The sequence below is a fragment of the Gopherus evgoodei genome, chromosome 9, assembly GCF_007399415.2.
Source record: "Gopherus evgoodei ecotype Sinaloan lineage chromosome 9, rGopEvg1_v1.p, whole genome shotgun sequence".
Lineage (NCBI taxonomy): Eukaryota > Metazoa > Chordata > Testudines > Testudinidae > Gopherus > Gopherus evgoodei.
Window position 1 is genome coordinate 96,849,495 of NC_044330.1, and position 12,169 is coordinate 96,861,663.

General features: G+C 43.8%; 1 protein-coding gene across 1 annotated transcript in view; it reads left to right on the forward strand.

Moving 5' to 3' along the window:
* Window positions 1-12,169, forward strand: part of NRK (Nik related kinase) — a 133,005-nt gene that overhangs the window by 41,232 nt on the left and 79,604 nt on the right. Inside the window, exon 3 of the mRNA XM_030576051.1 lies at window positions 8,210-8,266. Coding sequence (XP_030431911.1) covers window positions 8,210-8,266 — 57 coding nt within the window. The remainder of the gene's footprint in view (window positions 1-8,209; window positions 8,267-12,169) is intronic.

Below are 12,169 nucleotides of genomic sequence, written 5' to 3' on the forward strand. Positions count from 1 at the left end.
CTGCCACAGAGAGTTTAATAGTGTCAGCCAAAGTGGGCTTTTCACAGCAATGCCTCCGATTGCATGATTAAAACAAAAGGATTGGGCCATAATCAGAATTAGAAACCCATCAAGGAGTGTCCTGAATTCCTTGGGAGTGGGAGGGTGAGGAGAGGGGAAGTCTGGTAATTAACTGCCAAAGAGTGATGGAATTTTTCCACCCTGGCTGTCACAATTGCTGTTGTAAATCATTTGTTATGGTTTATAATGGTGTAATCCTGGAGAAATTGTTCATAACTGCAATTCAATGCTTGTTTTTAGTGCATTAACCACCCTGAGCTCTGCCTCAGACCATTAACTAACAAAAACTAGCTATAAACTCCTAACAACTTGTGTCTCGGCATTTATTCCTGTCCCATTTAAACAATTTCCCTTCCCCCCCGCCCAGCACTGAGGCTTAAGGCGCACTGCAGCAGGCTGTCCCTCAGCCTCCCCTTCTCTGATACCAGACAAAAGCAGGCAGGGCCGGCTCCAGGCACCAGCTGAGCAAGCAGGTGCTTGGGGCAGCCAGGGGGAAGGGGCAGCACGTCAGGTTCTTTGGCGGCAATTCGGTGGCGGGTCCCTCTCGGAGGGAAGGACCGGCCGCCGAAGAAGAAACCGACGTGGTGGAGCTGCCGCCGCTCACGATCGCAGCTTTTTTTTTTTTCCTCCCCGCCGCTTGGGGTGGCAAAAACCCCGGAGCCGGCCCTGAAAGCAGGGAAGGCTGAACTTCCCGCCTGGGAAAGCAAAACTGGTCAGTGGGACGCAGCTCATTGCCTTGATCCAAGCAGCCCCCGAATACACACGCTGTGCACTATTGCTGTTCACCTGTAGTACCTAGAGACCCCAGCGGCGATCGGGGCACCCAAACAGTCAGTCGCAAAGAACTTCCCATCTCAATACCGAAAATACACAGAGGAAACAGAGGAGTGAAATGACTTGCCCAAGGTCACTCGCAAAGCCTGGACTAGGCCATGGATCTCCGACTGGGGGCCTGTGCCCTATCCAGGGGAGCGCACACTCTCCGGCAGCTACCAGGCTAGAAGGAGAGGGGAGGGTCCCAGTCTGTCAGACACACAATCCTGTGTTGGACGCCACGAGGCCACACACAAGCACAGGAGCCACGAGGCCACACACAAGCACATTGGTGAGAGATGGGCACAAGCTTCGAAGTCCAGATGTGGGTTTTGAAGAGGGAACCTACTTGTTTAAGTTCACCAGCAATAACAGCCTGCAGTTGAGCAGCTTTGTCTTCACCTTGCACTTATGAGGAGTGAGTGGGTGGCTGCCTGTTTCCTTTACCGTGCTGTGGGCTCCCTTATACTAGGACCAGTCACTGTCCTTGGAAATGCCATATCAGGTCAAAGGTATATCTCCTTATATTTATTTTAAAACTATCTCATAGAACTGGGAGGGGCCGTGAAAGGTCATTGAGTCCAGCCCCCTGCCTTCACTAGCAGGACCAAGTACTGATTTTGCCCCAATCTCTAAGTGGCCCCCTCAAGGATTGAGCTCACAATCCTGGGTTTAGCAGGCCAATGCTCTAGCCACTAAGCTATCCCTCCCTCTATACAGTTGGTGTATGACTCCAAGTGTATGGTAAAAGTTCAGCAGTGAGGCAGCTGTTGCTCTGCCTTTCACAAGCTCCTCTTGCCTCAGTTTAGCTGGGACAGATGGAGCGGTTGGACCCAGAAACAAGGGGAAGCAAATGAGCGCTTGGTGCCAAGAAAGACATGTGGGATGGGAGCTGCAAGGGGCTGACTTGAGCCAAAGTAAATCATCAGTGAGAGGGAAAGAGGAGATGGAAGCCAGAATCAGTCATGAGACACTTGCATCCTAGAGCCCTTGGCTCAGATTCTCTGTTCCAAACCAGGTGGAGATGCCCATGCGCAGTGGAACTCTCCATTTGTGTAGAACTGGAGGAGCAGAGCTGGAGTAGCCACCTTCTGCACCAGCTGCACTCCCCTTCCCTCCCCCGGCATAGGGTGTGTAAAGGCGCATGTTGGGATTGCGTGTGCCAAAGCTGAGCTCCACTGTGTCTGATGCACTGGCATAAGGGACCATACTCTACCAGCATCAATTAGATCAGGAATTCTGCTGGGGCCAGGTGGCTGTGAGCATCCATCCCTGCTCTGCAAGTGCAGCTTGAATGTAACTGAGAATCGGGACCTCCACTTGTAATTGCTGCCTGGTCCACACAGGAGAACCTTTGACTTGCTCCTGATATGGAGCAGCATTTGCAGTAATTGTTCTAACCAAATGAATCTCATTGTAAATCCATGAAATTGCTGCAAAGCCTTTTGTCCAGCTCATAGCCTGACCACTATTGACTTCTCCATATGCATGTACAATGTGTCTGACACTTTAGGGGATGCAGATTAAGGGCTCCTCTAGCTAAGTTAATTGAGAAGATAAATACATGGGCTAATCTATTCCCATTCTCTGCCCTCCTGTGTGAATACCCAGCTGGAGCACACAAAAACCAGATCTCTGGCATGGAGTAGCCTCCACAAATGTAGCTGTGATCAGTGATAAGTAGATTTAGGGGAATGTGTAAACTGACTTCAGTTTTGTAAACTATTATTACAGTGACTAGTTAAATAGGAAAGTGCAACAAAGCTTTCTTTGGAAACATATTGCAGAAGAATTTTGCTATTTGAGGCCAGATCCAAAGCCTGTTCAAGTCAATGGGAGAATTGCTTTAAGCCCCTGATGCATGAAAATGTTGGAGAGATCTTTACTAGAAAAGTCATCATGTCTGAGCACTGCTAGATGGTCAGGCTATTGCTGAGTTTGCTATTATTTAATGTAGCGTTTGAGGTGAAAACCTGAGTGACTCTCACGGGGTGGGGTGGGAGGGCACTGCTGGATAATTTCTGTCTTCTCAACTGTCATAATAGACTGACAAACTGAGCACACAGATGAAGACTGAAACTTAAACAAACCTCTTATTAACGACATGGAGTCACTCCCTCGCAAACACCTTCAGCCTAATTCTGCTGAGCCCGAAGCGTGAGTTAAAAGACTAGCCTAACACAGGACGCTGCCACCCAAACGCCTCTAGCTCCCTTTGAGCACTCTGCAGAAAAACAGCTTAGAAACTAACAGCTTTTTAGCATCTGTCGTTTATGGGGTGGGGTGGGGTGCGGTGAGGAAGCCCTTTAACCCTTTCCTGCTGTTGGAAGGTGTTTTCAAAGCAATTTCCTTTTTTTAGGGGCCTAATTCCGCTTCTCTTACTCACCGGGGGGACTACTCACATCAGTGAAGTGCCCAGAATTTGACTCTTAAACGACTGGCTTAAGATGTCCCACAGCATAAACACAGTGGCTGATATTACTCAGCAACAAAAGGGTCAAAACAATCAGTGGGTGGCTTTAAGCAAAAAAACAAAAACAACACCTCTTAGAAAACAGATACCAGTTTTGCCTGGCTTACCGAAACAGACCCTTGCGGCTGCTAGAGAAGTAGCAGTGCACAAGAGTTCCCATGAACTGTGGATAACCCCTGAAAGTTATTTGATAAATAAAACACAAAAATAAAAAAAAGTCTTTACTTGGTCTTTACTCAGGAAGGTGGCTTGAGTGAGAACTTCAGGGTGGAGCTGAAGATGTTTAAAACCACTTATAAAGCTTGCCAGGAAAAGAAACTTGCTGCAGCTGAAAAGCCAAGGGAGCAGTGATTTTACTTGTATTATCACTGCCGTTCTGCCAGAAGAGCCAGTAGCCTTTTCTATACATCAAAACAACTTTAGCATGTAACCTCTGGTAAGCCTCACTGCTAAACTGCACACGCATTATGTTAACAGTCCATGAAAATCTACATGCAGGAATTTAACCAGGGTTAATTAGAGTTGCCTAAAACATTTTTAAAGAGCCATCCCTGTGGTAGCATGCTCACCTTATAGTTGAGAAGTTCTGGGTTCAAGTCTCAGGCTGGGACTCTGGCTTGCAGCCAATGCTGACAGCCTGGGGACTGTTATTCATTGGATAAGGGGTTGAAAAGATTTCCCTCGGGCCCCTCTCTGGTAAGTGTCCAAATGGACACTTTAACATTCTTGTTGGCTGTTTAGAATAAAATCTGGGAGAAGTCCAGTGTCCTCTCTGCCGTTCCCGTTGCCTCCCATGACTGAGGTTGTGTGTGTGAGCTACTGTGGAGTGTGTCATGACTGTCATGTTGTCTCTTTAGTCATAGAATCATAGAACTGGAAGGGACCTCGAGAGATTATCTAGTCCAATCCCCTGCACTCAAGGAAGGACTAAGTACTATCTAGACCATCCCTGACAGGTGTTTATCCAACCTGCTCATAAAAATCCCAAAAGATGGAGATTCCACCACCTCCCTAGGCAATTTATTCTAGTGCTTAACCACTCTAACAGTTAAGATATTTTTCCTAACATCCAACCTAAACTGCCCTCGCTGCAATTTAAGCCCATTGTGTCTTGTCCTATCCTCAGAGATGAAGAAGAACAATTTTTCTCCCTTCTCCTTGTAACAACCTTTTATGTACTTGAAAACTGTTATGTCCTCTCTGTCTTCTCTTCTCCCGACTAAACAAATCCATTTTTTTCAGTCTTCCCTCATAGGTCATGTTTTCTAGACTTTTAATAATTTTTGGAGCTCTTCTCTGAACTTTCTTCAATTTGTTCACATCTTTCCTGAAATGTGACACCCAGAACTGGACACAATACTCCAATTGAGGCCTAATCAGCGCGGAGTAGAGAAGAAAAATTACTTCTTGTGTCTTGCTTACAACACTCCTGCTAATGCATCCCAGAATGATGTTTGCTTTTTTTGCAACAGTGTTACACTGGTGACTCATATTTAGCTTGTGATCCCCTATGATCCCTCCCCCCGCGCCCGATTTCTTTCCCCAATACTCCCTCCTAGGCAGTCCTTTCCCATTTTGCATGTGTGGAACTGATTGTTCCTTCCTAAGTGGAGTACTTTGCATTTGTCTTTTATTGAATTTCATTCTATTTACTTCAGACCATTTCTCCATTTTGACTAGATCATTTTGAATTTTAATCCTATCCTCGAAAGCAACCCTTCCCAGCTTGGTATTGTCTGCAAACTTTATAAGTGTACTCTGTATGCCATTATCTAAATCATTGATGAAGATATTGAACAGAACTGATCCCTGCGGGGCCCCACTTGGTATGCCCTTCCAGCATGACTGTGAACCACTGATAACTACTCTCTGGGAACGTTTTTCCAACCAGTTATGCACCTACCTTGTAGTAGCTCCAGCCTATTTGATGGGAAAGGCCTGTTTGTGCATATCTGGATGCGGGTGGTGTAGGCTCATGTGGAAAGTGTATATTTGTCAAATGTGTAATGCTGTCCTATGTCAGGCTTATTACAGAGGTTAGCATGTGCATAGGCTATGCTATGAAAGGAGCCACGTCCCTGCCACGTTAAGAAACTTAGGGTGTAGACCCATTACTCATTTATTTCTGGAAAGCATGTCACAAATCACACCCACAACCCCACATTTCACCACAAATAGCGTTACAGTTAGTGTCTCATGACAAAATTAAAAAACTGTTTCATAAGATGTTTCCAACCTTGCTAAAACATTCTCTCTATTCTGGCCCTCCAGCATTTTAATTGATTGCATTCCACCCAAGTAATTGATCCATGGGGTTTATGTTAACCTTTTCTTACAAATTTTGTGAGGGCTGAGATTATCTCCCCAAATCCAAGCCAAAAAAAAAAAAAGCTTAAGCTCACAGAGAGGATCGGAACAAGAGTGAATCTGCAGGAATGGCTTAAAATTCTTCATTTACTCTCAGCTTTTCTCCTCTCTTCTTGACGTGGAGACAGATTTGACATTTCTGGTTTACAGTGATAAAAGTAAGCAAGTACAGCAGGTCTGAATGGAGTGGAAATAATGCTGGCTGCAAAATAACAGCTATCTTTTATACAAAGGGACAAGTTAATTGGGCAGATGTTCTGATATCAAAGTAAAACACCAAGGCCCCCCCTTCTTAGCTATTCTGTTGAATTGTCTTTACCCCATGCAACGCTATCTTGGTACTAAACTTTCTGTGCTTATAACAAAAGAAACCCTTTTCTTTCCCGCATCTCGATCCTCGATCTAGCTGTGAAACAGCAACGATGAGAATCCTTTTAAATTTTCAAAGGCAAACGACGTGTATCATCCTTTTGCAGCGCACACAGCTGCCCTAAAAGCTGCTGTCACCTAGAGAGGTCAGCTGCCTGCTAGGTACAGTGGCTAAAGACCTGAATTTATCAGCATGTTTAATTCCAGACAGGCTGTGGGGTTAAATCAGGGTGCCAGCATGTCTGGCATTACTGTACTTTGTGGTAGGTCCTCTCACTGTATTGCCAAGACATTCAATGCCTGGAAACATTTGCAAACAATGGCCTCCAACAAAGGAACTGTGGCTGCTAAAAGGAAGCTTACTAACCATGATTGACGTCAGCTGAAATGGATAGTGACCAAAGGCAGGCATCTGTCTAGAGTAGCATTCATCACTAGAGACTCTCTAGTCAGACACGCTGATGGGTGTGTCATGCACATGTTTTGGGTGTGTCTCATTTATCTTCCTCTTAAATTCTGTGCTAAACTAGAATTATAGGATTTTTTTGTTACGCGAAAAAGCTTTGCAGGACCACAAGTGCGCCCACGAGAAGAGAGCACTCACAAATATACAAAAATTCAGCATAGTTTATCTTTTATAAAGGAAAACAGGACTGTGACATACTGACTGATATTAAACAATCATTTTTCTTAATGCAAAATTGCTTAGCCCCCAAAATAATTCTCATATGGAATTTTGAACATATAGGGCCTGATTTTTTTTTTTAAAGGATCAACTCACCTTCTAATTTTACAAGTGTAAACTGCACCGCAAATCAGTGTCCACAGATCATACCAGTTCATGTTGGAATACCTGATTTCCTATGGTTTGCCCTCTGCAGTTAATTGTGGGTACAAAATTGCAGACAATTATTTGCAGGAGAGAAATTGCACTAAAAAAACTGAAGGCTATTTCTGCGAATCTGGCCTGGGGAAAACATAATTGGAACATTTAACCTATATGATGTCAACTCGTGTAATTTGATGCAATCTTCAACTATGAGATTAGTGCTGGTTAGCATGGTAATACACTGTACTTTCCATTGCAATGTGGCCTAGCCATCCTGGTGAACAGAGAAGTGTAAAAGGTGCATTTTAAAGTAAGGCTGTTGCTTGTCTCAGTTTCTAGGTCTCAGTATGCATTACAAAACTCAGAAGGGTTCCCCCATATCAGCAGAGAGCATTATTCTGTAAGTGCAAAACCTCCACAAGCTTTTCAAGTTGATACCTGACCCTTGGTTAACCGCAGTAGCACTGAGAGTTCTAGAGGCTTATTTCACAATATACACCTCTACCTCGATATAATGCTGTCCTCGGGAACCAAAAAATCTTACCGTGTTATAAGTGAAACCGTGTTATATCGAACTTGATTTGATCCGCCGGAATGCGCAGCCCTGCCCCCCTGGAGCGCTGCTTTACCGTGTTATATCTGAATTCGTGTGCTATCGGGTGGTGTTATATCGGGATAGAGGTGTAGAACCGTTGGGGGGCGGGGGATGTCTGAAAGGTAATCCTTGATAACTGTGGAAAAGTTGCCAGACTGACAGCTCTGGACACTGCAGGGTACAACACAGAAAGAAACAGTGCCAGCATCCCCACTCGTTTCACCAATTTGTCTCTGCCCTGACGTGGAGGGACGAAAAGGTCGTTTGGGCTCTATGCTCACTGAATCCTTGACATCTCTGCTGAGATTACTAAGAAATGTTGGTTTGCAGGTTGGAGACACCTGTTTCCTGGGAGCTGTATTGCAACCTACAAACTAACATTGGACACTGAAAACAGGAGTTTCCTATTCTTTACCTTCTACAGTGCTGAATTTCATCCTAATGGTTTTGCATCATGCAGGTGTTATTTTCGTTGATTTAAGACAACTGAATAAGAAAATCTTGCTATGCAAAATCACTGTATTGATGATTAATTGGATTATTTTGCTGGCAAAGATATTTAATCTTGGCTCAACAGGAGGGGATGGACAAGCTGACCTCTTGAGGTCTCTTCCAGCCCTACTTTTCTCTGAGTTGGTGAATATTGTACATATGGTTTGCATACATGTCTGTTTTACCTACAGCATGTCATTTATTTTCACAGGGACGCCATGTTAAAACAGGACAACTAGCAGCAATCAAGGTTATGAATGTTACTGAGGTGAGTGAGCATCTGTGGAAAAAACAGTTGTCTGGATATATGCAAAAAGGACATATAAAACAACCAGCCAGATCACTACAGAGTTAGATAATTTATTGGAGAAGATAATCTGCTTGCATGAGTACTGCTTGCTGGGAACTGGGTTTTTTTTCCTAACATGCTGAGGCTGGTTGTATGAGCAATTTTTTTTGTTTTCAATCATGTTTGTACAATGGGAGCAAAGCAATCAGGGCCAGTGAGTCTGTATATTTTTGCTAGTCTATAATGATGAAGAAAAGAATTTTCTTCCTGCTTATTGCTAGTTGATTATCTGTTTCCAGAGATAGCAAATAGAAGATTTCCTGTAGCTCTGTGCTGCCCCTGCTGTGTTTCATCACATCCTTTCCCCTCACGAGCCAGCTATTCCTCTGTGCAGTACAAAAATCTAGGGCATTGTAGTCACACTGACAGCAAGCAGGAAAGAACATGTTAGAGTTGCAAATATTGCTTTTTTTTTATCAGATAGATGAGAGAAGGAGACAGTTTAATTGGCACAGTCCTTGCTCGCATTTATAAAGTGGTGTCAGAGTTAGAACATAGTGTCACGGAATCTGCTAAGCATTGATTTTTTGTTCCTCCTCTGATCAGTGCAGCTGGTTTTATAGTACAGCAACTTGCCACCTCAAGACAATATTAGCATGAAAGGCCAAAAAACTTTCCCCCCCTAGAGTTTCCTGCAATTCAGTTCTTGCGTATTATGGGTCTGATTCTCGTTTACACTAAAGGACTTTCTACACATGAAAATTAATCCAGAATAAGGTAGGGTGTGCATTTAAAGCAGAATAGCTATATAATCATGCCATGTGTGAACATTCTTATTTTTGACTGTAAATGCCTTTTTCTGGTTTAGTGTAATCCACTTCCAAAGTGGATTAAAATAGTAAAGAAAAAGGCATTCTTATTCCGAAATAGTGGGCCTGGTCTATCGTTAAAACTTGTACTGGCATAGCTATGTCAGTTATGGGTGTAGACTTTTACCAGCCTAACTGACCCAGTATAATCCCTAATGTAGACACATTTATACAGGCATCGCTGTTCTTTCCAATATAGTTTGTGTCTCTTTGGAAACTACTGTAAACTATGGGGACAGAAGCACTTTTTGCTGTCTAACCTGTGCCGCTGTATCATGTAGACATAACCTAAGAAAAGGAGAACTTAAAGCAGGATTAAGTATAGTGTAACTCACACCCACTTTAAGGCCCTTTTACACTGCCAGGGTAGTACAAATTATGAATAAAAACCAGGTTCTATATCTTGATTAAAATATACTTGTGTACATATATAAGGTCAAACTACTAAGGCTTGGTCTTCTGTCTGTGAAGAGGGTACATTTTTGAAACGACTGGACCAATAAAGTGCTCGGACTTTTGCTTCTACTCTGTGGGTACAGGCCTAGCCATCTACATTGTTTCAGAGTAGCAGCCGTGTTAGTCTATATCCGCAAAAAGAACAGGAGTACTTGTGGCACCTTAGAGACTAACAAATTTATTTCAGCATAAGCTTTCGTGGGCTACAGCTCCCTTTTTCGGATGCATAGAATGGAACACACAGACAGAAGATATTTATACATACAGAGAACATGCTGACGATAGCTCATCTCAATTGATTGGACTCTTCCAGGTGGTATGCATATTTCCACCTTTTCATGTTCTCTGTATGTATAATATCTCCTGTCTGTGTGTTCCATTCTATGCATCTGAAGAAGTGAGCTGTAGCCCACGAAAGCTCATGCTGAAATAAATTTGTTCGTCTCTAAGGTGCCACAAGTACTCCTGTTCTTTTTGCATCTATATTGTGTTGTAGAAATGAGTCACCGAAGAGGAATGGTTTTTGGTGAGTGGCAGAGGTTGAATTTGAGTGGGGTGTGAACCCAAATCAGACTCCCAGATCTGAGCATCTCCAGACTTCAAGAAAGAGATCAGCTGGGAAGGGGCTGCCAGAGGCCCAGAGCTGACGCAATGGCACAGAGATGTTGTATGGATAGCTTTTTCCTCCCACTGAACCCCAGGGGATAGAGGTTGTGCCAGTGGCCTGATCCATGGGTAGGGGATAGAGACCACCACAGGAAATACCAATGTGAAAACTCAAGACAAGGAACTTTACAGAGATCTCCTCCCTTGTGCTGCACACCGTTTGATATTCTCCACATTTAAATAACGGCATATTGTGTACACCAGTACACTGTTGGAAACCAAACTCAAATGAAAGATGAGCTAACCCAGAGGCCCAGATTCACTGATTCACATCAATATCTGTTTGCGGTTCTGCAAACGCAAATCAGCCATAATCTTGCTTAATTGACTGGTTAATCCTGATTTACAGCTGCTTTGCATCACCGTAGCAGCACAGAGCAGCTGTAGTATATTGATGGTATCTGACCCACTATTTGGGGGTTGCACAGCTTCTTTACAAGCTGAGGATTTACCAGTAACAGATCTGGTAGGTTTTGGTTTGAATCATCCCACACAAAATTGATTGTGTCTTTTTAAGAATTCTGCAGTGCTTCAAGGCAAAATCTTTAAAGCTGGTGTAACCTGTTCTGGGGTTTTCCCTGGTGCTCTCCCATCTAAGCCCTGCTTAGTATAAGAGCTCTTATGAGTTTGTAGCTTGTTGCAGTAGGACTGCAGGCAGAAGTTTTATTGATCTCAGACTGCCATTTGACAGCTGAAAAGTTTCCAGGGTATTAGGGTGACAGCCTGGTGCTTGGGAGATCAAGTCTGCTCTGCCACAGGCTTCCTGTGTGACATTGGACATGTCACTTATGCCCAGATCCTCAAAGGTATTGAGGTGTCTAATTCCCTTTGATTTCAATAGGAGTTAAATACCCTTAAGGATCTAGGGCAGAGGTTCTCAAACTGGGGATCAGGATCCCTTGGGGGTTGTGAGGTTGTTACATGGGGTGGGGGAGGGTCAGGAGCTGTCAGCCTCCACCTAACCCCTGCTTTGTCTCAAACATTTATAATGGTGTTATAAAATGTGTTTTTAATTTGTAAGGGGAGGTCGCACTCAGAGGCTTTCTATGTGAAAGGGGTTACCAGTACAGAAGTTTGAGAACCACTGATGTAGGCCTTAGTCTCTCTGGGTCTTGATTTTCCATCTTTCAAAAGGGGATAATAGTTCTTCCCTACCTCGCAGGGATGTTGTGAGATTAAGTGAGCTGCTCATATATTACAGGAATAGAGGGGCCATGGAAGTATTTTAGACTGAACTACTTTCATTCTCCAAGAATTCAGTGTAATAAAATTGGTTGCCTGCTAAAGGTTCAGTGTTTCTTGCACAACGTTATGGTCTACCTGGGATTAAGTTATTTTCTGTTCCCTTGGGCTTGAAAAACTGGTTTGAAACATATTAAGTAAAGTCTTGAAAAATATCAAAATGCATCCGCTCTAACATGCTGTATATGCACCACATCTGAGGGCACATTCACAGGGCGGTCAACTTGTAATAGACAATGGGGCATATTTATAATAAAGTGATGTGAAATGAAGAGCTTCCTAGCCCTCCTGGAGAAGCCTCTGTCGTTCTTGTCTTTAGGTTACAGCCTTTGCTTGTTCAAATCTGAGGTCTGTGTTTAGAGCTGAGTAAATCTATTCTCTTTCCAGCATGCGCTGCGAGATTCGGAGCTGCTTTCTTATGATTGCAGCAGGATGCTGTGGTCAGGGTGGGATCATCTGGACATCTGTCAGGAAGTGCTGCAGTGTCATGTAACAGGGAGGGGCGTGGGAGCTTTAAATGACTACATGAGAGCTGAGGGTAATGTGTGCTTCTGTGCCTCTTTACACAGGCTCTGCTTCCTGTTATCTGATCACACCTAGCAAAGTGTTTGCAAAGAGATCAGATTCTTGCTGAATTACTCTCCCTGTG